Here is a 25,788-nt window from a genome sequence, read left to right on the forward strand (position 1 = left end):
GGCAGGTGTACAGTGTGGGGTGCAGGGGGCAGGTGTGCAATGCGGGGTGCAGGTGTGGGGTGTAGGAGTGGGGGGGCAGGTGTACAGTGTGGGGTGCAGGTGTGGGGTGCAGGTGTGGGGTGCAGGTGGCAGGTGTAGAGCGTGGGGTGCAGGTGTGGGATGCAGGTGTGGGGTGCAGGGTGCAGGTGTACAATGCGAGGTGCAGGTGTGGGGTGCAGTGCAGGGTACAGGTGTGGGGTGAAGGCGTGGGGTGCGGTGCAAGCGTGAGGTGTGGGATGCAGTGTGGGCTGCTGCAGGGTGCAGCTGGGAGCAGCGCGGGGTGCAGGGGAACGGAGCAGGGTACAAGTGCGGGGCGCAGGATGCGGGCGCGGGGTGCAGTGCTGGGTGCAGCCCCCCTCTCCGCCGCGCCGAGGGCTCGGGATCGGTCCCTAGAGGCTGGAGATGCCGATCGGTGTCCCCGGCGCAGCAGAGGGAGGCGAGAAGGGCTGCAAAGGCTGCCCAGCCCGTCGGAGGGTCTGGCCCTGCTCCAGGCAGGGCGAAGCACAGGCTGCGCCGCCCGCGAGTGGGGCAGTGGCACGTGCCCGGTCCCGGCGGTCATTAAGGCAGTGACAAACATCTGCTTGAACCGCTTCGGTGCTGAGGTTCGTGCCCATCCCGCGCCGGACACCGCGGGGCCCAGGAGCTGAGCACCGCCGCGCTCCCAAACCTGCCACTCTCCTCCACGCCGCTGATTGGCAATCTCCGGCTGAGCCGCCGTAATCCCTTAATCGCCGCTAACCCTAGTTTAATCAATCTCTGCCTCGCTGCCTCCTAATCCCCTGCCAGCCGGGGCTGCGGGATGGGGCTGCCCCATGGGATGCTCCGGGCCGGACAGCATTCCCGCGCTGGGGACGGGCACGGCCCTGCCGCTGCTCCGGCACGGCGCTCCTGCCACGTGGCCCAAGCGACTCAGCCTGCAGATGGGGGGGTGAATCGTGTCCCTGGACGGGCACGAGACATACGGGCTGGAATTATATTCCCAAGAAAATGGCTCTTTTCCCTTCTGGTCGCTGCGCCGGGTGCTCGGTGGCTGCAGGCCCAGGAGCTGCTGGTGCAGCCCCGCTGGCGGGCAGGACGCTGGGGCAGGATGCTGGGGGACACCCGCTCTAATCAGGCTGGCTGCTGTGTAATCTGAAATAATCAAATTAAGGAGAAACCGCTAATGAGCTCTGATCTCCTCATGTGTCAAGGAGCCTAATTCCCGCCGGCGGTGGGGTGGCCCCGAGCATCCCGTGGATGTGGGAGAGCAGCGGAGCAGGAGCGCGGATGGACCCCAGGCCCCGCAGCGGGATCTGCGCTCTGCAACCCCCCCCCGGCTGCAGCGGCTCGAGCACCCCGGCCCGTCCAGCACGGCGTGACCTTCATTTAATCTATTTAATGCCTCAAGTCTGTTCTGCAATCAGGTTGTATCACCCTCCCCCCCCCCAGGTTAATAAACTGGAGGGAAATGGAAGGGGAAAATGGCTGAAGATTAAACGTTAATCTCCCCAGGGCCAAAGGCGTGGGGGGAGGATGGGAAGGGACCGGTTGGTGCTGTGCTCCCGGGAGATGCAGCCCAGGATGCCCCCCCGGTACCCCCCGGCGCTCCTGGGGCTGGGGGAAAGCAGGAATCGGAGGGGAAGGGGTGATGGGGATGTGTCTCCACGCCGTCCTGTCCCATCCCGTCCTGTCCCATCCCGTCCCGTTGGCAGGCGCCGGCCGCGCGCAAGCAGGCTCCCCCAGACCAGCTCGGAATCGCTCTTTATTATTTAAATCCATTATGTACAACGACCAAAAAATAAAAAAACGCTTTTAAATTCTCTGCGATATGAAAACTACAAGCTCTGTACATCGACGGCCGTGAGCGCGGGAGTGGAGGACCATGGTCTTCGGGGACTGGCCTGGCGCCCGCTCCCGCCCCGGAGGCGCGCGCGGAGCCCGGCCCGGGAGCGGCGGACCGCGCGCTCCGGCTGCGAGCCCCTTCCGGAGGAGCCGCGGGGACGGGACGGGAGGGGAGGGCGAGGGGGGGGTCGAGTCCATGGTTGGGGGGGGGGGGGAGAGAAAAAAAAAGGCAGCGCTGGACGTTCCCTCCGACGGACGCGCTCGCGGGATTCCCACCGTGAGCGCCGAGCCCCGCGGCGCGCACCGGTCCCGACGTCCCAAAACTGGGGGGGGGGACAAAAAAAAAAAAACACGCCAGCGGGGAGAACGGAACGATTTCACGTCAAGAAGCGCGGCAGGAACGGGGCCCTTCGCCCGCCGCGCCGCCGAGCCCCGGCGGAGGCGGCTCCCGGCTCGGGGAGCGGAGATGCTAGCGCGGCGGGTCGGGATGGGGGGGGGGACACGCTACTCTAACCGGACTCGGGGGACGCGTTTGGGCCCAAAGCAACACCGTAAGCAGAGCTCAGCTGCTTGGCAGAGCCACGACTCACACGCGCGCGCGCGCACACACACACACACACATATCGCGAACTACTGGCTCCGGTCGGCCGCCGGACCCCTCTGCCCGCCCGGAGGGGCGAGGGGAGGCCGTCCGGGTTTGGGGGTCCCCTTGCAGTGCTCTCGGCTCGCCGCCGTGGCATTCCCCCGCCCCGGCGGCCCAGAAATGGGGTGGCAGCGCCGGGCAGGGGGAGCCGGGGCCGCCGCCGGGTTGCCCCCCGCGCCAGGGGGCCGGCAGCGCCTGGGGCTGGCAGTGAGTTTCGGCGGGGCCGCGCGTTCGGCCCCGGACCCGGCCGCTTGGCACTCGTCACGCCGGGGCGCTCGGGACGGCGCCGGGAGCAGCGCCGGGTGCCTGGCTCGGGTCCCTCCGGCTCCTCCTGCCGTGCCCTTCCCGGGGCTCCCCCGGCCCCATCCCGGCCGTGCCCCCGGCCCCGCACCCGGCTGCTCACCTCGTCTCCCCTCGGACGCAGCCGGGGCCGGGGCCTTCCCGGGGTGCGTCGGCCTCTCCCGGCTCCCTCCCGTCCACCCACGGGTGCCGCTCACATGTTGGACGGGAGCTTGGGCTTCCCCGTTTCCAGCTCCGGGCTGAAGGCCACGGAGCCCTTGCGGGAGGGAGGCGCCGGTGGCCGGGGAGCAGCCACGGGCGACTGCGGGCCGGCTGCTCCCGCCGCCGAGCGGCTGGCTTGAGCCGAGGATGCTGAAGGCATCTGCTGCGGGTGCGCGGGCTGGCCGGGGCCCCCCGGGCACGGCTTGGCGAGGAGTCCAGCTACCGAGGGAGAGGAGCGGCGGGCCAGGTTCCCCGCCGATTTCCTGCCCTGCTGCAAGGAGCTCCCGTCCGCTTGCTGGGAAACTTTATTGGGCAAGGAGGGCTGGGAGGCCGAGAGGAGCCGGACGTCCTGGGTGAGCCGCCCCACCGGCAGGCCCTGGATGCTCCTGTGCTTCACCAGCTGCTGCGGCTGCATCAGAAGAGAGATGTGGGAGCCGGTGGCCCGGGACAGGCTGTAGTGGAGCGTTCTCCCCGCAGGCAGCGCTGGCTCCGAGCCGGGCGACGGAGCCCCCGCCGCTTGCTGCAGCAGCGAGGTGGAAACCGAAGCGCCCCGGGACTTGGAGAGCTGGGGCTGGGAGCCTGCCGGGGGCTGCCTGGCCGGCGGCGGCGGCTCCCCCTTGGGCGCCGCGCGCGGCACGGGCTGCGCCCCGTGGCTCGCCTTCGGGGCCCCGCTTTCCAGGGGCGCCTGAGACTGGAGCATCGGGGAGGAAGGTGAGCCGGCCGCTGGCGTCTGCAGGTGGGACTGCGGCCCCGAGGCGGAGCTGACGGAGGAGGGCCGGGAGCCCCCCAGGCTGGGCTGGGACCGGCGCACCTGCTTGGGCAGCAGCGTGGCCTCGGGCGAGAGCGGGCTGGAGATGGAGGAGGGCGGCAGGAAGATGTGGGCCTGCAGGCTGTGTTGGTGAGTCAAGGCAATGGCCACGTTGGTGGTGGCAGCGGCCGTCTGCAGGGGCGCGTGCACCAGCGGCTCCCAGATCACCGGCTTGCCGCTCAGCTCCCGGCCCATCGTCATCTGCTGCAGGTCCTGGATGTTGTGGGCCACGTCCTGGTCGTGCTTCACGATCTGCTGGATCATCTCGTTGTTCATGGGCCCGGCGCTGTGCTCGGCTCGCTTGCGGAGCAGGATGGAGTTCTTCTTCCCTGGGGGGAGAGGCCGCAGCGTCACTGACCCAGGGAGCACCAGCTCTCGGGGATGCCGCGGAGCGTGGGGTGACGGCAGGGACGGGACAGCAAAACCCGAGGTTTACCCAAGGGAAGTAAGGCCCCTGGGGGGATCAGGGCTCAGGGGCGGTGGGAGAAGCTGCGGCAGAAGCGGGGCGTCCCAGCCTCGACGAACAGCAGGCTCGCCCCTGCCCGCCGCCACGTGGCTGCAGGGCTCCAGCCTGGGGACTCTGGCCCTGGTCCTGCTTGTCCCCAGCAGGCGAAGGAGGGTGAGGACAGGCAGTGGCAGCGCAAATCCGGGGGTGAGGGGGACAGCCCGGGGCCGCTCCTCACCTATGCGGTCCAGCCGGTCCATGGCCACCGTCTCGAAGGCCCTGCGCATCATGGGATACTCCTCCAGCACCTCGTTGAAATTGTCCACCGACAGGGAGTAGAGGCGGCAGTAGGTGTCAGCCCGCACGCTGGCCGTCCGCCGGCCCCGCGTCAGCAGGCAGATTTCTGCAGGGAGACGGATTCGGGCATCAGGGCTGCGGAGCCGTCGGCCCCTTCCCAACAGCCTTGCCCAGGAGGGGTGGCCTCCCTCGGCTGCCGGCGGGACAGGACCGCCCAGCGTTCCCACACGTGGCATAGGGCAGAGCACGGCTCCGGAGGGGGTCCGGGCGGTCGTGGTCGTGCCCTGCGCCAAGCACAGCCCTCTCCGGCCATGGAGATGTTCCTAGGCTTGCAACCGCACGGCCCGTTTCTCTCCCAAACCTGCGCTCGGAGCCTGCAAACTTGGCTCTGATGTTCTGCTCTAACCACCCCTCCTGGAGGGCCAGACACTGGTGGGGCGGACGCCCCCTCTGCCCAGGCCGGTGGGAGTCAGGGCGCTGAGCCTGACCCCTCCGATTCAGCCTGCTGCACCAGCCCGGTGGTGGCCTGCTGAGCCCCAGGCACCCGGGTGCGAGGAGGTGCCAAGCCTCCAGCGCTGGGCAAGAAGGGCCACGCTGTGTTCCCGGGCTCCCGCCAGGGATCCCCCGGCTTCTGCCACCAGCAGCTCTCTCTCCCCTCCGCTTTCCGGGCCACCAGCCCAGCCTCACCCCCAAAGTAGGAGCCATCGGACAGCTTTGTCTCCTTGTTGCCCTTGGTAAGGATGCTGACCACCCCGTGCTGGATGAAGTACATCTTTTTGCCCACGGTGCCCTCGCGGATGATGAAGTCCCCGGGTTGGAAGACCTCAAAGCGCAGCTTGGTCAGCATGGCTGTCACAAAGTTGGGGTCTGCGTTGGCGAACAGGGGCATGTTGGCCACCAGGTTGCGGCAGTTGAAGTTGATGATCTCCTGCGGGGCGAGGAGCAGGTGAGCAGAGACATCGCCTAGCCCGCCCTCCGCAAGCGCGGGCCCCCAGTGCCGGGGCGCCTGCCTGTACCTCCTTGAGTGGCTCGCTGAGCTCCCCCAGGATGTTCTCCTCGTCAAACATCTTGCCCTGGTAGCGGTGCTCGTAGTACTCGTGGATCCGCTGGCGCGTGTCCCCAGGCAGCTTGTGGAATGACATGTACTGCTCCACTTGCTTGTACTGCGGGACGGGACAGAGCCACGCGGGGCTGGTTGGAAGGAGCCGCGCGGGCGGCCAGCGCTGCTGGGCTCCGGGGCGGGAGGAGCAGGCGCTGCCGGTGTGGAGGGCCCCGGGACAGAGGCTGGGGCCTCGCCACCTCACCCAGGACAAGCCCAAACAGCACGAATGGGGCATCTCTACCCCACCAGGAGCCCACCCCACCCACCCAGATCCCACAGCATAGATGGGGCAGGAGCCCGTGGGGCAGCACAGCCTGCTCGGAGCTGGGCCCAGCACCCCAGGACATCTCCTCCCAGCACTCGGGCGCTCTCCACACCACCCACTGACCTTCTCCTGATACTGGCGCCGCGATGAGTCCAGCGACTGGATGAGGGCGGTGGCGTGGCCGATGAACATGGCGTAGCAGGTGGCCCCCACGATCATGCTCAGCATCGTGAGCCAGACGTCGGTCATTCCCTCGGGCGCCTGCTGGCCGTAGCCGATGCACAGCATGTGGCTCATGGCCTTGAACAGGGCGTGCGAGTACTGTTTTCCCCAGGAGTCGTTCTGGAGAGGAGGGAAGAGCGGCCCTGGCGGAGGCTGGTGGACGGAGCTGCCGGACTGGACCCCCTGGTCACCACCCCCGAGCCAGGGCATCCCAGAGCCCCAGGGGGCCAAAACGTATCTGCCGCAGACGACACCCAAGGGCAATCATTGTGCCTGCCCAAGCCCCTTGGTCCTACCCACAGGCAGGCAGGGCCAAAAGTCCCTTCTGATGTCCCTGCTGGGGACAACAGCTCCAGGGCCCCTGGGACTCACCACCATGCGGTTGATGGAGACCCAGCAGTCCTCGGGGAAGTCTTGCAGCATGGGCACCAGAAACTGGAGGCAGCCGTCCCAGTGGCACAGCAGCAGCATCATGCCGATGAGGTTGAAGATCCTCACCACCGCGCTGGCCAGGTCGTATGTCATATGGAAGATCTGGGGACAAGGCAGGAGCAGAGCTACAGAGAGCACCTCGCATGGCAGCAGTGGGAGGAGAGGGGCTGAAAAAGTCTTCTTCCCCACTAAAGCCCTCCGAGATTCCCCTGCTCCAGCCAGCTGCATCGCACAGCTGGGGATCCCTGGCTCCCTCTAGACCCTGAGCAGGGGCCTTAGATCCCTGGAGAGCCTCCAGATCTTTCCTGAGCGCCTCACCTCCTCCCACTGGTGGATGTAACGGATGAGGCGTGAGAGGCGCAGCAAGCGCAGCAGGCTGAGGATCTTGGTGAAGCGGACAATGCGCAAGGCTCGGGCTGTCTTGTAGACATCTGAGTCCACCTGGGTCTCCAGGTCAACAATGAGGAAGATATAGTCAACGGGGATGGAGGAGATGAAGTCGACCAGGAACCAGCTCTTCAGGTACTTCATTTTGATGGTGTGAGGGTCAAGGATGATTTCCGTGTTGTCCTCCACCACGATGCCGGTCCGGAAGTTCAGCACCAGGTCAGCCAGGAAGAAAGTGTCCGAAAGCACGTTGAAAACGATCCAGGGAGGGGTGTTCTCATCCTTGAAGAAGGTGATGCCCACAGGCAGGATGATCAAATTCCCCACCATGAGGAGCAGCATGATGAGGTCCCAGTAAAACCTGCCAGGGAGGGACCAGGCAGGGAGCAGGGCCAGGAGAAGCAGGGAGAGAAAGGAAACAGCCAGTTAGAAAGCGAACCCCGGACCAAAGTTTGAGACCCACATGCTGCCAGGAGACCCTCGTGCTTGGCTTGGGAGACAAGGAGCACGTGCGTGCAAAGAGGAGCTACTCTGCACTGGATCCACGGCACATCTGGAGCAGGGGACAGGGGTCCGCGGGAGCACCGTCACCCCGCGGGCAGGGGAACCTGTCGCTTAAGGAGCTCTCGGGGATGGGACGAGGAGCTCGGCTATCACGCCTCCTTCTTCTTCCGGCACAACGATGCCTGCACACGGGCATTGCCCTGCGGGAAAGTCAGGGGGGGCTGGGGGAAAGTCAGGGGCTTTGCTCCCCAGCGCTCCCTGCCAGCAGCTGCCTCCCCGGCACCACCCGGGCTGGCTTAGGGGGATTTAGGATAAGCTTCGCTGCTTATGCAAGCTGAGTGCCAAGCCGCGGGGCGGCAGAGGGGCTCGGGCCCGGGGGGGGGGAGCTCGGCGGGGCCAGGCAGGAGCCGGGATGGGGCGTCAGCGCTTGGGACACGGGCCGCTGGCTGCCCGGCCCCGGGGGTCCCGCGTGCCCTGGGCCTGCAGGACCACCACCTCCTCCGTCCCACTGGGTGGTGGGGGGGGGGGGACGCCCGCTTGCTCGACTCTCTGCGGGCACCCGGAAAAGAGGGCGCAGAGGCGGGGGGCTGGGGTGGGGGCCAGGGCGAGCTGCGGGGCCGCGCGGCGGCAGGGCCGGGAAGGCGACGGAGGAGGAGAAGTCACGGCGGCGGGCGAGGCCGGGGAGGAGGAGAGGCCGCAGGAGCTCGGCGGGGAGCGGGGCCGGGACGAGGGAGCGGAGGCGACCAGGCTCGCTGCAGTTAACGCGGGCGGGAAGACGCCGGCCGGGCGCGAGGCCGGCGGAGCCAAGGCCTCCGGCGTCCTGCCGTCCGCCGGGCCGAGCGGCCGGGAGCCGGCGGCCGTCATCTCCCGGTGCAGACGGAGGCTGGAGCGCTCGAGGGCCGTCGCCGTCCTTTGCTCCGCGTCACGCTGCGCCCCGGGGGTGGCGTTTTGGGGGGAGGGGGGGGGGACACCACCCTGCCCGCCGTGGCCTGCGCGCGTCCCCGCAGCGCGGCCACCAACGCCGGCGTCATCCGGCCGGTGCGTCCCCGTGTCACCTTCAGCGCCCGCCGCCGGCCCGAGCCGTCGGGGCCGGTGCCCGGTGCACCGGGCCACCATCCCCCCCCACCTTCCTCTTTCCTCCTCCCCCCCCCACGACGGCCCTCTCCTCCCGCACGACCCAACCCGGTTGCTTCTCCCGCCGTCCCGGGGGACACGGTTGAAACGGGCCCGGTTGCTCGGGCGGCGCCGGGGCTGCGCTCAGCACCGGGGACAGCGCCGGGCGCGGGGCCGTCGGGGGGAGCCGGGGGGAGCCGGGGACCGTCGGGGGGCGGCGAGGGGAGCCGGGGGGCGGCGGGGAGAGCCGGGGGGAGCCGGGGACCGTCGGGGGGCGGCGAGGGGAGCCGGGGGGCGGCGGGGGGAGCCGGGGGGCGGCGGGGACCGTCGGGGGGGGCGGCGGGGCCGGCGCTCCCGGTGCCTCCGGCGGTCCCACCTGAAGTCGCTGTAAGGGTGGATGATCCAGAAACCGGCCGACTGGACTCGCCGCTGCTCGATCTCCACCGCCTTGTGGCTGCCGAACATGCGCAGCGAGAACTTGTTCACGGCGGGCTGCAGCAGGGCCCCCAGCTGCCGCCGCACGAACGCGGCCCCCCCCCCGCCGCCGCCGCCGCCCCCCGCCGCCGCCGCCGCCGCCGCCGCCGCCGCCGCGCCCGCCTCCTCGCCCTCCGCCACCACGATGGCCTCCGCCGCCCCGGCCGGCGGCCCCGCCGCCTCCCCGTCCAGCACGGGCGGCTTCAGGCGCGGCTCCCGGCCCGGTTCCGCGGCCATACCGCCGCCGCCGCTTCACGTTCCCTTCAAACGCCCTTGCCCGCCCGCCCGCCGCCCGCCGCACATGCCCCGGCGCGCGGCGGCGCTCGGTCCGCGCGGCGCCCGCCTGTTGCGCGCGGCGGCGGCGGCGGCGGCGGCGGCGGCGGCGGCGGCGGGAGGGGGGAGGGGGGAGGGAGGCGGCGGGGCGCCCGCCGGCACCGCGCCCCCGCTAGCCCCGCCCACCGCGGCGGAGGGAGGAGGGGCGGGGCTCGGCGCGTGACGCACCCCCTGCGTGCGTGCGTGCGTGCGCGTGCGTGCGTGCGTGTGCGTGCGCGGCGCCGCGGCGGGGGCGGGCGCGCGGCCTGGCCGGGACCCGGATCGGCGGCGCGGCGAGAGGCGGCGGCGGCGGCAGCAGCAGCGAGCGGAGGCGGCGGCGAGCGGAGGCAGAGGCAGAGGAGGGCCCGGTATCCCCGGGGGCCCACGGCCGCCATCACGGACTTCCTGTGGGACAAGCGCACCGGGCTGGCTGCGAGGACGGTGCGGCGCGGGGCGGGGCGGGGACTAGGCCGCGGCGGCCGCTTCCGTGGCGGGCGGGCGCGGCCCCGTCGGGCCTGGGGCTCCCCGCCGGCGGGGCGGGCCCGGGCGGCCGTAGAGGGGGAGGCCCCGTAGCCGCCGGTCGGTCCCCGTGTGCGGAGGCCCCGCTTGCGGCCCGGTGCCGCGGCTGCCCGGCGGCCGGAGCGCTGCCTCCCGACGCCGGTGTTGGCGAGAGGCCGGAGCTCCCCGGCGCTGGGTGCAGCCGCCTTTGAGGTCGCAGCGCCGGGTGGGTTTACCAGCTGCCCGGCCCCGGCTCCCGAGCAGGCCTGGCTGCGCCCTGGCGGCTGCGGTTGCCTCCCGTGCCACGAGTACCTGCTTCCGTGTCTCCCCGGTACCGGCGCCGGTACCGGCAGCAGTCTTATGCTTTGCTAGCCCTGCCTCTCGTGTCAGCGTAGCAGCGGGCAGGTGCGCCTTGTGGGGAGGAAAGGCCCAGCGGGAAGTGTGCAGACAAAAGGAGCTCGGACTCCTTTCCTCGGGAGGCCAAGCAACCTGAATTCCTTAGTGCTTCAGGCCCAGAGCGCGTGTGGGCAACGTCCGACAGGTAGCTCAGGGAGCGGGGTCCTAGGCGCTGGAACGTCAGCTGAGCACGCGTTGGGGTGTGATCTTACCGAAGAATTTCCTCCGCTGCTCTTGACTTTAATATCCCATCTGGGAGACAGAATTGATTATTAATTAACAGACCTCTGGGCGCGTAAAGGGCATTTTTGCTGCTTGGATCCTGTAGGGCCCTCTCTGCTTGCAGTGAGGAGCTTAGGTGTCCCTTTGCTCAGCCTTAAACCGGAGATCTCTCTTCAGGAGTTGCCAGCTTAGGTATCTCCAGTGCCAGTGCAAGGACTTTAGGCCAAGCACCGGCAATAGCCTGAGCTTCGTTTCACCCTCCATCCGTTTTCCTTGGTTTCCTTTTCTCTTTCCTGGCGTATATCTGTTTGGAGGGGCATATTGGTTCTTGGAAAGAAAGGAGATGGAAGCATCAGAAGTGCAGGTGCTGCTTCTAGAGCTGTGGCCAGCAAAGACTGGGGTGGGAGCTGAGGAGAGGAATGTCACCTGGAAAACAAAACGGCAGCAAACACAGCCTGCGTGGATGGTTGCGTCCCCCCTAGTCTGAGGTTCTGAGACCTCTCAAAAGTGTGTCCTCTCCCTGCCAAGCACAGGCATGCCTGATCACCTCCCCCTCTTTGCCTTAATGGTTCCCTGGCTGCTGGCTGTACGCACTGCTCTCTCTCCCTTGCAATTGCTTTGTGGTCATAACTTTCTGTTGTTCCTGCAGATGCCTCATTCTAGAAGGTACCGGTCGTCGGAGCGCAGCAGCCGGGGCAGCTATCATGAGCGTTACAGAAGTCGCAAACACAAGAGACGGCGGACGCGGTCCCGATCGAGCAGCAGCGAGCGTGATCGTCGGCACCGTCGGGAAGACAGTTACCACGTTCGGTCCAGGAGGTGAGTCTGCAGAGACGAGTGAGGAGCGTGGGCTGTGCTGTGTTTCTCTGATTCGGCTGGAAGCAGCTGTGAGCAGCTCAGCTTCTGGTAGCTGGGTGGCCTGCGCCCTGTTCCGGAGGCACCGGGCCAGTCAGTGTTGCTGCAGGTGACCTGGTGAAAGCGCAGAGGCAGTTGGCACCTGGAAGAGTGTGCGAGCACTCCTTTTCAGTTCGTGCTCCTATAGATTTGCCAGAGCCACCCAGCTCTTCGTTTTTACCCAGTTCAGCAGAGCCTGACCTGTGCTTGCCAGGTTTTTGCGCTCTGAGCTGCAGCTTCCCAGCTGTATTCATAATCAAATCCCCTTGGTTGCTCCCCTTCCCTAGTTACGACGACCACTCGGCAGACAGGAGGGCCTATGACCGGCGTTACTGTGATAGCTACCGGCGGAACGATTACAGCCGTGAGCGAGGGGAAGCCTACTATGATCCTGAGTATCGTCATTCTTACGAGTACCGACGCTCCCGGGACCGTGAGGGCAGCTACCGGAGCTGCAAAAGCAGCCGGCGTAAGCACAGGCGGAGACGGCGCCGCAGCCGGTCCTTTAGTCGCTCCTCATCGGTGAGTATCCCGCTGTGCTGCGCCTCCCCTGTAACCTTTCTCTCCCAGGTGGCGAGCTGGGTAAGTAGAAAACTCACTTTCTAACGCTCTCTCAGACTCAGCTTGAGAAATGCGTAGAAAACCTTTGATGCAGGCAGCAGTTCCTGTCCGCCATCCTGATGCGCCTCAGCAGTGGCTGTCCTGTGCCAGATGGGCGCAGGCAGCTCAAACCCTGTCTTAGCGTTAGCCACTCTCTGAAAGCGGTGAAGGGAGGACATGGCTGCCTTGCGAGGGTGACCTGTCCCTCTGCGGGGCGGGGGGCTGCGGTCCTCAGCTCCTTTATCCCCGCAGAGCGCTGCTTGTGTTCCGTGGTACTCATTAAAGAGCTGCCTAGGAACCCCAGCCAAACAGTCTTGGTGTGAGGCTTGTACAGCAAATGTTCAGATGATCCTGATCCCAGAGAGCTCAGTCTGCCTGCGACAGGTAGTCTGGTCCCTGCAGCCCCTGGTGGCTGCGCATCCCTGTTTTGGGCCTGTCTTCTGTGGCAGGAAGCCCCGTCTCTCTGTGGGTTAGTTTCTGTGTCCGAGCAGGATCCTTTTGGGTGGGCCCAGCTGACTCGGGATGTTGTGCAAAGGGCTTTGGCAAAGGGGCGTACCTTGTGGACCAGTCAGTTCAGATGGAGGCAGCAACCATCACAGGCTCTTCCCAGCAGCGTCCCTGGCTTTCTCTTCTCGTCTGTTCTGCTGTTCACCTTCCACTTCTGTTAGACCCCAGACGCGTTCTCTGCTCTGTGTGTGGAGCTCTCAGTGTTGTCTGGTCTGTTCTGACTGTGTGTCCAGGGACGGGACTGGGGGCTGGGTTAGGGTCCCAAGTCTGCTGGCTGGTTGCTCCCAAGTGTGAGGATACTTAGCTGAAGAACTGAAGGCAGGAGTTTTCTCTTCTCTGGCATAAATCTCTTACCTGACTCATCCCAGGCTGTCACCGTTCCCTGTTGGGCCTCTGCTTCTCTCCTGGAAGTTAGCCTTTCCAGGATCAGCTTCTTTGGGGGAGGGTCTAGGAAGAAGCGTCACGTCTGCCCCCAGGCAGTTACTTGTGAGGTCTCTCTGGTTCTGGATGGATCGTTGTGCCAAGAATTGCTTCTGAAATCTCTGAATTCATCTTTCTCTGAGTGTTGGGGCTGGGGGAAGCTGCAGCGGGAGGTTGTTGGAATGGGATGGGGAGTGTCTGTGTGGGGCAGTCCGGCCCTTTGCTTGTGCAGGACTTCCCAGCACCTGCCTCCTGCTGCCTTTCCTCAGTGGCTGATGTGGGGCTGAAGCGAGCCTCTCCCCATGGTCACTGACTGCCCGGCGGCAGAGTCGTGCTTCAGCGTGCTCTTTGGCATCGATCCAGGACCTGAATGCCAGTGCTGTTGCTGTTCCTCTCCAAGCCCCTGTAGGAGCAAGAGCAGCTGGCTCCTTCCACTGCCCCTCTGCTAGCCTGTGTTCTGGCCATCTCTGCTCTCACACTGGTTCGGGTGGGGCTGTTTGTAGGTTTTTTCTTTTTTTCTTTTTTTTTTTTTTTGCTACAACGAAAAGCAAACTGTTTTTTTCTTTTCTGAGCTAGTGTGTTGTATCTTGACATGTTCCCTTGCAATATCCCTATCGTTATATATTCCTCTGTGCCGTATGAATTGGCTGGGAATCTCCTCCTGCAACCCCTCCTCAAACAACCATGTGAATTTCCAAACCAACCAATGCGTGACGCTGGCTGCTGCGCTGGTTTGAAAATCTGATTGGTGAATGATGAATTCCCTGTCTGCCTGGGCCAGCAGCGGAGTCGACAGAGCAGCAGAAGGGCCAAGAGTGTGGAGGACGACGACGAGGGGCATCTGATCTATCGCGTCGGCGACTGGCTACAAGAAAGATGTACAGCCAAATCGTAACATAATTTAGCTCTCTAGTTAAGCTCCCATCGCAGTCGCAGATCTGTCTTATCTTTCTGTTTCATTTTATTTTCATTGTTTATTAAAAGAGAAACCCTCTCCTTTTCCTTCCCCTTTTGTTAAAGCTACGTTTATATTTTGTATTGTTACTGAAGTGCCAGGGAACTAGGGCAGTTGCCTTGTGCAGCCGGTGTCAGCCTTCCGCTGCTCCGGTCTCTCAAGCTGTGTGCAGGTTAGGTGTTGCAATGCATTCTCCTCTGCCTTGTGTATGCGCTGCATCCAGGTTGTGCTCACTCTCTCATGTTCCTTTCTCTCTTTCTCTCCCTCCCAGATGAGATTATTAGCACCTTAGGGGAAGGCACGTTTGGCAGAGTGGTGCAATGCATAGATCACCGGAGGTACGCCTGCTTGTAGGTCTGGCACTGGGGCAGGGAGGGACATGGTGGGGAAGGAAAAAGAACGCAGCGGGTGAAGCAGATTTTCCTGTTTAACGTGGGATCGTGGGGGTGGAAATGAGTCTCTCTGTTCCCAGGACTCCCCTGCTGGTCTGGGCACCCATCCTATTGGGTCGCCCATAGAGAGCGTATGGGAGAGGGACTGGGGGGAATCTCAGGGCTGTTTGTAGTGAGGTAAAAAGCAGTCCTGGTGAACATTGTTCACGCCTTTATTAAAGGCCCTCTCCTGGCTTGAGCAATGACGGTAGAAGGCTGGGCTGCACAGATCCCCACAGGACGAGGCTGGTTCAGAAAGACCTTTTTGCGGGGCAGAGTTTCTCTGACCTGACTCAGAAGTGATCTCGCGCTTTCTTCCTGCTTCTTCAGGGGTGGTGCACGTGTTGCCCTGAAAATCATTAAAAACGTGGAGAAGTACAAAGAGGCTGCCCGACTGGAAATCAACGTGTTGGAGAAAATTAACGAGAAGGATCCTGAGAACAAGAAGTGAGTACGCTCTTTGTGGCAAAATGGAGGGGAAAGCACTATTTTAGCACAGTCACAAGGATAGGAGGAGAGAGGTACTTCATGTTGCATGACTGAATTTGTCTGCGGCTGTTTTTTGAGGCATGTTGGCTTGCTGCGGGATGCGAACTGAGCAAGACCGAGCCTGGTGCAGGGATGAGTGCTGTGAGTGGTGCATGCAGATCTGTCCCTAATCAGAATTTGTCTCTCAGCCTTTGTGTCAGGATGTTTGACTGGTTTGACTACCATGGCCACATGTGCATCTCCTTTGAACTGCTGGGGCTTAGCACCTTTGATTTCCTGAAGGACAACAACTATCTGCCTTACCCCATCCACCAAGTACGGCACATGGCCTACCAGGTGTGCCAGGCTGTGAAGTGTAAGTGTCCACTGCTCTTCTCTCCTCTGTTCCTTGACCGACCTGGAGATCTGTGCGGCTCCCGACTTCCATACCAGTTCTGCGGCCGATGGCCCAAAGCAGCGAGTTTTTGCTGGGGCGCTGCTGTGCAGATTCTGAGACTGGGCCTTCCTGCCGGTCTGGTGGGGAAGCCTGCTTGGAGTGAATCCTTTTTCTTTACCTGATTGTACTGTTTCTAATGCATGTGGGCTGGCAGTAGATCAGGGCTCTCCAGCTTCCACCCCGCTGTACGTTCTGGCAATCAATATGATAAGCATTTGTGTTTCTGTCCAAGCATCTTGGCCTGGACTAGCCTGACCCGTTTACACCCAGCTCTGAATGTGGGCTTAAACTGGTGCCAGTATGAGCAATCTGAAGGAGTGCTGTTCACTCATCGGGTGTATGCAGCCTAGCTTTGCTTGTGTTCATTGACCCCGACTCTTTTTGCTTCCTCAGTTCTGCATGACAATAAACTCACTCACACTGACCTCAAACCTGAGAACATCCTCTTTGTGAACTCGGACTACGAACTCACCTATAACCTGGAAAAGGTAACAGCACTGTCTTGCTTTTGAAGTCTCCTCTTGGGTTGTTTGGCGTCCCTGACCTTATCGGCAGATGGGAGAAGTTAGAACGTGGCCCCAGGAGACACAGGGTTGGCCTGACAACGTTCACGCGTTGGTTCAGGATCTACATCTTGTGTGAACCGCCTGCATATACTATAAATAAGCCATAGAGACCTCAGGCTTATACGGGTGATGGTGCGAGCGTCTTTGGGGACTGTGCTGCGTATTGGAGAGTGGGTGCCAGCCCTAAAGATGCCCTCCAAAGCAGACCACTCCTGTGGTCCCCTTGTGGTGAAGCCTCAGCTGTATAACAGGCTAAGCCCACACTGTGAAACTCTTCAGTAACTGATATCACCTTCCCTCTCAAAGAAGCGAGATGAGCGGAGTGTGAAGAGCACAGCTATCAGAGTGGTGGACTTTGGCAGTGCCACATTTGATCATGAGCATCACAGCACGATTGTCTCTACCAGGCATTACCGGGCCCCAGAAGTCATACTGGGTAGGTACCACAGGCTCGGCCTGCCTGTAGAGGCAGGCATTTGCCTTGAGGGCATCGGGCACAGCCTGCTGGGTTAAGAAGCGTTTGCCCCACGTCATTCAGTAGGTGTCCTGGGCTTACCTTGGGAGACGAGAAGTGCTTTACCTCGAACGTGCTCTACAGTGCTATTTTCTGGGAGTGCTAACAACTTATAACTCAGTGTCTTGGCATCAGCAGCGGCTGGGCTGTATGCTGCCCCCAGAGTATCATGAGCCTGGCTGGAATGGGAATTCTTTTTTTCAGCTGCTTGTTTGTTTTTTACAAGAGGGAGGGAGAGGAATCTGGAATCTTGGGCCATAACTGATCTTTTCTTTAAAAACCCTTTGTCTTTTAGAGCTTGGCTGGAGCCAGCCCTGTGATGTGTGGAGCATTGGCTGCATCATCTTTGAGTACTATGTGGGTTTCACCCTGTTTCAGGTGAGAACCATATGCTGTATGGCCACCTCACAGCTGATGGAAAAGGGATCCTGGCTGTCTCCCAGTACAGCCAGGAGCCCCTGGGACTCGTGGAGTTCCCTCCATCGCTGCAGTTTGGTAGTAACGCCCGAGGTGTGTTGACCAGCAAGGGATTCTGAAATGGGGGAATACCTGAGACTGGAGGTAAAACTACTGAAACCTGTTCCATGCCCCTCCTTTACATTTATTTCCCTCAGACACATGACAACCGGGAGCACCTGGCCATGATGGAGAGGATCTTGGGGCCAATTCCTTCTCGAATGATCCGGAAGACCAGGTGAGCAAGGCTGGCTGGGTGCTGCAGGCTTACCGGCTCTTTTCTGCTTCACATGTAGTGGTTTCCTTTGAGGAATCGAGCTTTGAAGCTGCCTCTGGAGTCAGTCACCCATGTTATTGCAGTGTCCTGGAGCCCCTGCAGAGTGGTGCTAGGGCTGGCGTGCTGCTGTTGCTGCAAGCTGCCTTGTGCTTGGTCCTTTCTGCTGTAACCTGTTGCCACCTCTTCTTTTGACAGGAAACAGAAATATTTCTACCACGGCCGCCTGGACTGGGATGAGAATACCTCTGCTGGCCGCTATGTCAGGGAAAACTGCAAGCCGCTACGGGTAAGGTGGGGTGGGCAGGAGCACCCGGTTGGTTTATCCTTTTCTCATTGCGGAATCTTTCAGTGCCTGCCCCAGTTCTTGACGATTTTGCACATGGGCAAGCTTGGGCCACTGAAAGGCTCAGACCAGTATCTTCTAGGAGTCTTGGTTGTCCCAGATGTAAACTGGGAAGACGGCAGCAGGCTGAGCTTAATCTGAAGGGGATGAGGAGACTTGAGGAAGTGCTTGGGCAGGAGGGTGTGTGTGTGTGTGTGAAAACTTGGTAGTTCCACACTTGTTAAAGTGCCCTGCCGTTCAGGTGTAGGACCAGTGAGGGTCTAAGCAAACTACTCTTCCCCTAGCTTAACCGTTCACCACAGGGAATGTACTGTGGCCAGGGCAGGGCCCGGTGTCCTTTGCCCTGACCTCTCCCCTCCATCTCCCCAGAGATACCTGACTTCTGAGGCTGAGGATCATCACCGCCTCTTCGACCTCATTGAGAGCATGCTGGAGTATGAGCCGTCCAAGCGCATCACCCTGGCCGAGGCCCTCAAGCACCCGTTCTTTGACATGCTGGAAATGGAACCAAGCACAAAAATGTGGGACTCTAGCCGAGACATCAGCCGGTGACGCCACAGGTGCCAGCCTGCCCTCAGATTCTAGCCCCCGTGGAGGCCTGTGTGATTTCTATTCAGACACTTGGTGCTTTTTTTTTTTTATACATAAAAGAACTCCCTGGACATGTTTGTAAAGCTGTTAATATGTGAGATACTGTAAATAGCCCATATTCTATATCAGCCTCTGAGCACCATAGGCCCAACCTCCTGCTGTTGCTGCTGCCATTATCCCAAGGCGAGGGGGCCTCTATGTCCATATTGTAAATACCTCTGTTCATGTGTTGCTTTGTCTCTTGTTCTCTCCTGCCCTCCTCGGTGTAAATACTCCAGGACTCTCAGCTCTCTGTAGCTTATCTGTTTCCTTGTAAGTTATGAAACTGGTGGGACTGCATGGGAATTATTTTTTGGATCAATGTCATAGCCCATCCCCACACCAGAGTTTTATAAGAATTTTGTACAGTCTTTGTGAAAAATAAATATGAAGTGAATAAACCTTCTGGTCTGTGGTTGGACCAGGAGAAGGCTGTCTTACCCTCCTCAGCGCACTGGACTTGGGGCTGTTCTGCCCTAGGCCAGCTGTGGGCTTGAGGACATCAGGGTCATGGAGCAGTACACCCAGCTGTTTATCAGTTCCCTAGGAAAAGGGGAGTCAGCTCCAGTGTTGTACCCGCGGACAAATACAGTCTGCTGGTTGGTTTTACGTCTGACATGCACCTGCTTGCTGCAGGAAGGAAGCTGCTGCTTCAAGGTCCAGTGAACCTCAGTAACAAAACCTGCTCTATCCACCTGCACGGCTCTCTCCGAGCCTGGGTGCTGGCCTGGTGCCTGAGCACGCACCTCGTAGGAGCTGCCCTCTGCCCTGAGGGCTGCAGCTGGATCCGAGCTAAGTCCAGGGCAAGCAGATTTTGCTGTGTGAGGTAGCATGCCCTACGATTAATAGTCATTGGTGGGAAGATACTAAATATGTAATGTGCCCAGCTTCTAGAAAAGGGAGAACGCTGGGGACTTCTCACTCCCTGTAGGGGTGGAGCATTGACGACTCTCAGTGGCTGTTGGAAAACTTGATGGCCAGGTGCCTGCATCAACTGTGACTAACTGCTGTAGTCAGCTGTCAAACAGGCTCCTCCATCCCCAGCCCTGAAATGTCTGTCCGTACCTTTTGGCTCTCACCAGCTGCAGAGCCGAGGCTGTGGCCTGGCGTTGGACTCTGTCCCGTTTGAACTGCTGAGGAAGTTGCAGACTTAATGGAAGCTTTGTGCTGATGCTCTGCCGATGCCCGTCTGGACGAGTCTCCTTGGGGCTGGTGTCAGTAACACAGCAGACATAACGCAGAGCCTGTTCTATAGGAGCTTATCGCTTCGCTGCTGCACCATCCGGCTGTGGCAGACCGTCATCACTCAGAGGGATAAAGGAAAAGACCGGCTTCACCTGGAGTTAGTGGGGGGTGAGACTTGGATGGGGTGACATTGAGTCATTTTCATGTGCTTATGATCCCAACCTAAAGAGCTTAGGCTGGGAGCTTTAATCTGCCTTCTGCAGTATTGCTCGGTCAGACAGCAGCCTGCCGCGCAGCTCGGAGGAAGGTGGTGTGTGCCCGGGACCGAGAACATAGGAAAGAGCAGGTGCTGCTGTGTGTGCTCAACCTCCAGGTGAGTCTAGATGAGAATTAGATTGAGCAGATAAGTTATCTGCAGCCTGTCTCTTGGACTTTAGAAAGCAAAGTGAAAATCTGGCATCCAAAATCTGAATTTCCAGCTTTCCGATACCCAGCAGAGAGCACCATTGAAGGTGCCACCTGGCTCATCTGAAGTGGCAGCTAGTAAATTAGGGTGCGTGTGACTTTGTAAGTCTCCCCTATTTAGGGCTAAAGAATGTTTTTAGCCAAGAGAGGTGCAGTTGCTGCTAAGTGCTGGGAGCTGGGACTGGGAACTAGATAAGCAGGTCGAGACAAAACTGTTGTGCCCGCTATCGTGGTTCTCAGGATGCTGAGGAATTCCCTTTTGGCAGGGGATGTCAGTGTGCTATCCACATGCAGCTGGTAGTTGGAAGAATTGGCTAAAGCAGGGATCCCTATAAATAACTGGGCCAAGAGACATAAAAAATTCCCCAGGCTGCTTGTCGTGCCGTGAATTCCTCCCTGACCAGGGACAGAGAAATCTCTGCAACTGCACAGGGCATATCAGATGCTTGGTGGCCTTTAGGTGGTAGTGGGAGGTAGTATTTCACTACCACAGCTGTTTTTGTCACTGCCTTTTCTGTTCCAGTCCCTCTACTAACACAGCTTCCACAATTTTTACGTCCATGGAGTCTACATTAAAGTCATTTTTTGGGGCCCCAGTGAAACAGCTGCTCTGCTGCCTCTCTGTGGATGTCCCCGAGGATAAGGACTGCCCATTCCTGGGAGGTCACAGGAAAGGTCCGGGGAAACAGCACCATGACCAGAGAAGTCAGGAAGAGAAGTAAGTGCCCCTGCGTCTACCTCAGTAAAATCTGAAAGTCTAGCCGAACCATCAAACAAGGGCCCTCGTACGTACGTGCAGGAGGGAATTGCTTTCATAATCGACCTGTCTGAGCCATCTTTGGGTAGTTTACTTGTCTTTATTTGTGTGTGTGATGCCTATAGAGTAAGCACAGACGGTAGCGTTAGCGGTGAACTTAAGGAGGAAGCGCGCATGATAGCTGAGCCATGGAGTCAGGACCCTGTCAACTCCCCGGGTTCCCATGCCTTGGTAGAGCCCTTGATACCTTCTAGCCCAAAGCAAACCTCAAGGGACGCCCCTCGGGGGACGTTCTGCCTGGTTCAGGCACCGACGGGAGGAGCTCTACGCCGAGAGGAAAGCCGAGCGGGCAGCCCTGAGGAGCCGCCTGCGGGAGAAGTACGGCCTTCCCGAGGTAAGGGCCGCGCCGCTGGCCCGCCCGCCCAGGGGCTACCCGCCGGGGGGCCTAAAACGTGATATTTGGGGCCGCTGCAGAGAGCGGTAGCTCCGGCCCGAGCAGCTTTAACCCTCGTGTTTCCTCGCCAGAGCCGCGTCGACCGGCAGCAGCTGGCGGCCTACAGGGACAGAGCGGGACCAGCCCCGGGCCTCGCGCCTCCTGCTCCGCCGGCGGCCCGAGGACAGCGGCTCCGGGCGCCGCCCGGTACCCGCAGGGCCTGGTGACGCCAGCGCCGCGGTCCGGCCGCCTTGGCTCCGGTACTGCCCGGTGCTGAGTTGGGGGGGGGAAGAGGCTCGGGCCGCACCGGGCCGCGTTGCCATGGGCACGCGCTCCCGGCCTGCACCGCGCCGGGGGCGGGGCCGCCCTTCCCGGCGTGCACCGCGCGTTCGGGGAGGACGAGGGGAGGGGAGGCGGGGTGGGCAGCGGGTTGGGAGGAGGAGACGAGCGGCGGCGCGTGACGTTGGGCCGCGTGGCCGCCCCGCGCGTGCGCAGCACCCTCCCACCTACCCCGCCTCCGCGACGCGGCTTGCCTGGCGCCGCCGGTGACGTCACGGAGGCGGCAGCCAATCGGCGGCGGCGGCGCGGCGGCGGCGGCGGCGCGGTTCCGCCATGGCCGAGCCCGGTAACCCCTTCCAGGTGCGCGGCGGCGGCGGCCCGGTGCGGCCCGGCCCGGCCCGGCCCCGGCTCACGTCCTCTCTCTTGCAGGACCCCGCCGTGGTGCAACACCGGCCCGGCCCCGACTACGCGACGCTGGACGTGTACAACCCCTTCGAGGACACCGGGGTAAGGGAGCACCGGGCCTTACCGGGCCGGGCCGGGCCCCGTTCGGCCCCACCGGGCCGGCCGCGCGGCGAGTCTCCCCCCCGGCCCCGCCTGCTGCCCGTCCCGCTCGGACCGGGCCCGTGCAGCCTCTCAGAGCCGCTCTCCCGTTGCAGCCGCCGCCACTGCCGCCGTACCAGCCGCCGCCGCCGCCGCCGCCACCGGCCGCGCCGCCCGTGAAGAAGCCGAGTCCCGCCGAGCCCAAGAACTATGGCTCCTACGGCACCCAGGTAACGGGAGCGGCGGCCGGGCCCGCGGGCCGAGCCGGGGTGCAGGAGGCGCCCGGTAACCCGCCTCCGTCGCAGGCCTCGGCGGCGGCCACGGCGGAGCTGCTGAAGCGGCAGGAGGAGCTGAACCGCAAGGCGGAGGAGCTGGACCGGCGGGAGCGGGAGCTGCAGAGCGCCGCTCTCGGCAGCGCCGCCAGTAAGCGCGGGGGCGGCCGGGGCGGGGGAGGGACGGCGGCGGGTCCCCCGGCCCCTCGGTGCCAACAGCGCGCGGCTCTCGGTCCCGTCTCCTCTCCTTTGTAGCGAGGCTCAACAACTGGCCCCCGTTGCCATCCTTCTGCCCCGTGAAGCCTTGCTTCTACCAAGACATCCCTGTGGAGATCCCTGCGGACTTCCAGAAGACCGTTTCCACCATGTATTACCTCTGGATGGGTGAGTCCTCGGACGGGATGCGAGGGCGGATCCTGCTGCGCTCATGGGGGAGCGAGTGCTCCGTCCGCGAGTGAATCCCGCCACCCGGGAGAGCGGTGATTACAGCTTGGTGCCGCGGCCTGGAGGGGCGATCTCTTGGCGCGGGGCGGGCCTTGCCGTTGCTCAGGTTGCCTGACCCACGTCCTCTCTCAGCCAGCACCATTGCTCTCTTCCTGAACTTCCTGACCTCGCTGGCCTGGTTCTGTGTGGAGCCTTCGTCGGGTTCTGGGTTCGGCCTCTCCATTCTCTGGGCTCTTCTCTACACGCCCTGCTCCTTCGTCTGCTGGTATAGGCCAATGTACAAAGCCTTCAGGTGTGTGTTTGCTTGAGCTCTGGGACCAGCAAAGCAGCGGGGTGGGGCGCCTGCAAGGTTGATGCTTGTCGCTGGGGCAGCTGGACTCCTCGACAGAACAAGCACCTGCCTCGAGTGTGGCACTGGGGACGTCCCAGCTCTCGTTTCTTAAAGGTGTCAGGGATATGGCGATCCTGCACTGAACGTGTGTTTGAGGAACAGGTGCTGCTTTGGATGTGGCTACCCTAAGGCGGTCACAGGAAGTTTTTCTGTGGGCCGTGCTGTCGGAGCTCCTCTTCCTCTGCTTTCTGCTTGCTATAAGTCACTTAACGCCTGGGTAAGGGAGGTGGGAGGTGGCTGTGACTCTAGGGCCTGCATATTCACCTGTGTCCCCTGTGCCCTGGTGCGAGGAAGGCTTGAGCGTTGTTTTCTCTGGCAGGGGTGGCCTAACCTTCTCTTTCTCTTACTATCAGGAGCGACAGTTCGTTCAACTTCTTTGTCTTCTTCTTCGTCTTCTTTGCCCAGAACGTCATGTACGTGCTGCAGGCAATTGGCATACCAAACTGGGGATTCAGGTAGGGGCTGCGCTGGCCCTGGAGAGCCCTGGCCAGCTGCGTAACGCAGAGCCGGAGGAGGCTGGTGGGGAAAACGGCTCTTGCGGGCAACCACCTCTTGTTTTGCAGTGGTTGGATATTGAGTCTGATAGCGCTGAGGAAGAACACAGCTGTGGCTGTGATGATGATCCTGGTGTCCCTGTGCTTCACAGCAGTGGCTGTGCTGGGTATCATCATGCTGAAAAAAGTGAGTATTGAGTGAGCCTTGAGGCAGAACTGCCCCGTCCTCTGGGAGGACAAAGCTGGTGTTGGCAGGCACGGGGCTGAGCTCTGCCCGCCGTCTTGTCCCAGAGCAGCAGGCTGTTGGGGTGCGCTGCTCCTCCGTTCATCAGGAGTTGGGGTCTGGAATAGGGTGGGTTCGCTGACCCCTGAGCCTGCCCATCTCTTTCAGATCCACTCTCTGTACCGCCGGACGGGCGCCAGCTTCCAGAAAGCGCAGGAGGAGTTTGCTGCGGGCGTCTTCTCCAACCAGGCAGTGCGCACCGCAGCGGCCAACGCTGCAGCAGGTGCAGCCAGCAACGCCTTCCGGGCGCCCTAGGCAGGCCGAGCCCCTGGTTTCTCACTTGCATGGGGGCTATTTTTAAAGAAGAGGAAATCCAAGTTGCACTTTCATTGGATCCCCGTCTGTCTGCATCAGCTGTTGGAGGCTGCCTCATCCCAGCTTGGAAGTGCTGGTGCCTGGATTGTCTGCTGCTCTAACCCCTTCCCTCACGGACGGAGGCTGTTGTGGTTTGTGCTGGTCCCCTTCCCTCGGTGGACAGAGACGGGAGGGAAGGAGCAGGATGGGAGGCGCAGTGTCCGAGCCCTGCGCCTGCCATTGCCATCCCTTCCAGCACCGGCTGCTGGGGCGCGGGAGTCTCCTCCAGATCTGTGACAGGGACTGAAGCAGCTGCTGACCTTTCCCTCGTATTGCCCGTGGATCTCCTGTTCCCCCCGGTGATGTCACTTGTGTGCTGTGGGGCACGAAGGGTCCCCGCTTGTGTCCCAAGCCCAGGGTGTATGTGGGCTAGCTCTCTCCCTAGAAGCTTTTGCCCTTCTTTCCTTTGAAGCAGGACCAGGTTCTCTGCCAAGAAGTCATCCCCGTCTTCCCTGGGGGCTTGCTCCTGTGGGGCTGGGCTGGCTCTGTCCCCAGGAGCTGCCAGCCTCGGGGGGGTGCTGAGCTGGGAGGCAGCACCAGAACCAGTCCCCTTGCCCTGCCCTCTCGCTGTGTCCCTTACGGGGCTGGGATGAGCCTGCTCCAAGTGCAGGGATAGGGAGGGAGAGGGCTGCTGCGAGAGGCAGCAGCGGTGCCTATGCTTCTGGCGAGGGTGGCTGCCGTCGGCCCCTACGCCACATTGCAGCCTTCGGGGCCTGGCAGCTGAAGGACCCTGAACGCAGGCTGGGCACCTCCTTGTGCCTCCGCACCTTCCCGCTCCCCCCTGCCCTCTGCGTGTGGGCGAACGGCTTGTCCCTTGTTTCTGCCCGCAGCGGGGTGGGAGGGCTGGCTGCGTTCGTGCTGCCCTGCCGCGCTCCTGCTGCCCTGTTACCCCCGGGCGCTGCCCCCCGCGGGGCTCCCGCCTTCTCCCTGCTGAGGGGGCAGAGCCAGCCCCCCCCCCGCAGAGCTGCTCCCTGTGTCCTTTAGCTCCCCGCTGTCCTGCAAGCTCTGCGCCAGGTCCCCGGGGGGAGTCGCTTGCCTCCCGCTCCACGCAGCGCTGCGGAGGCTGCTGTCCCTTGGCAGAAACTCGCCTTCTGCTTCGACCCGTCTCTTGGGCGCGTGGATGACACTGGGTTTATGTTCTTGCTGCTCCTGGGTGGGGGGGGGGGGGAGAGGGGTTGGTGCCTTCACCTGTCCGGGCCAGCGCCCGAGGCAGGTCCCCTCTGTCCTCCCGGCCCCGCGGGCAGGGGAGAGGGGCTGCTGCTGGGCGGCGGTGGCTGTCCCCCCTCGCTCCTCGCCTGCTAGCCTGACAGCCCCGTCTGCGTGCTGGGGTCGCTCTTGTTTTGGCCTCTCCCTTCCGTTGCTGTGCCAAAAGCAAAGCCGGCTTCAATTTTTATTTAAATAATAAATGAAGATTAACCCCTGGCTTCCCCCGTTCTTCTTCGCGGGGTGGGGAAAGGGGCGGCGAGGGCAGAAGCGGGGCTGCGGTGCCCGGGGGAGGGGGGGGCCGGGACTACAGCTCCCGGCGTGCCGCGCAGGGCGGGGGCGGCGCAGCCCGAGCCTCCCGGGGGGATGCGGGCGGCGGCGGCGGCGGCAGCGAGCCCGGCCCGGCCCGGCCCTGCCCTGCCCCGCGTTGCCGCAGCCGCGGGCAGGGCCAGCGGGCGGCGGCGGCACCGGCGGCCGCGGGGCGCAGCGCTTGCCGCAGGGGCCCCGGCGGGGGCGATGCGCCGCCGAGCTCCCCGCCGACCGGGCCGCGCCGACGAGGGGCTGCGGGCGGCGGCTCCGCGCACCGGGCGGCGGGGGCTCGGCGGCCGCCGGACGATGCTCTTCGGCCCCGAGGGCGGCGACCGGGAGCGCTCGCGTCCTGCCGGCCTTGCGGCGGGGCCGGGCAT

At 62.8% G+C, this 25,788-nt stretch overlaps 2 protein-coding genes across 2 annotated transcripts; one reads left to right on the top strand and one right to left on the bottom strand.

Moving 5' to 3' along the window:
* Nucleotides 1-1,762: 1,762 nt before the first annotated feature.
* On the bottom strand, nucleotides 1,763-9,316 carry HCN3 (hyperpolarization activated cyclic nucleotide gated potassium channel 3). Its single transcript, XM_068922311.1, has 8 exons — nucleotides 8,956-9,316; nucleotides 6,894-7,323; nucleotides 6,516-6,677; nucleotides 6,045-6,263; nucleotides 5,571-5,717; nucleotides 5,242-5,482; nucleotides 4,496-4,660; nucleotides 1,763-4,141 (listed from the first exon to the last, which is right to left on the bottom strand). The coding sequence occupies exons 1-8, from the start codon at nucleotides 9,288-9,290 to the stop codon at nucleotides 2,997-2,999; spliced, it is 2,844 nt and encodes a 947-aa protein (XP_068778412.1). The 5' UTR covers nucleotides 9,291-9,316; the 3' UTR covers nucleotides 1,763-2,996.
* Nucleotides 9,317-9,618: 302 nt separating this feature from the next.
* On the top strand, nucleotides 9,619-25,321 carry LOC104139353 (dual specificity protein kinase CLK2). The gene is made up of 20 exons (XM_068922456.1): nucleotides 9,619-9,806; nucleotides 11,131-11,300; nucleotides 11,663-11,897; nucleotides 13,684-13,780; nucleotides 14,129-14,195; nucleotides 14,619-14,735; nucleotides 14,966-15,132; nucleotides 15,607-15,701; nucleotides 16,086-16,215; nucleotides 16,589-16,671; nucleotides 16,908-16,987; nucleotides 17,222-17,312; nucleotides 21,548-21,625; nucleotides 21,778-21,891; nucleotides 21,967-22,084; nucleotides 22,189-22,317; nucleotides 22,510-22,669; nucleotides 23,122-23,223; nucleotides 23,332-23,449; nucleotides 23,654-25,321. Exons 2-20 carry the CDS (start codon nucleotides 11,131-11,133, stop codon nucleotides 23,798-23,800), a joined length of 2,298 nt encoding a protein of 765 aa, XP_068778557.1. The 5' UTR covers nucleotides 9,619-9,806; the 3' UTR covers nucleotides 23,801-25,321.
* The last annotated feature ends 467 nt before the right edge of the window (nucleotides 25,322-25,788 follow it).

The sequence above is a fragment of the Struthio camelus genome, chromosome 30 (assembly GCF_040807025.1).
Source record: "Struthio camelus isolate bStrCam1 chromosome 30, bStrCam1.hap1, whole genome shotgun sequence".
Taxonomy (NCBI): domain Eukaryota; kingdom Metazoa; phylum Chordata; class Aves; order Struthioniformes; family Struthionidae; genus Struthio; species Struthio camelus.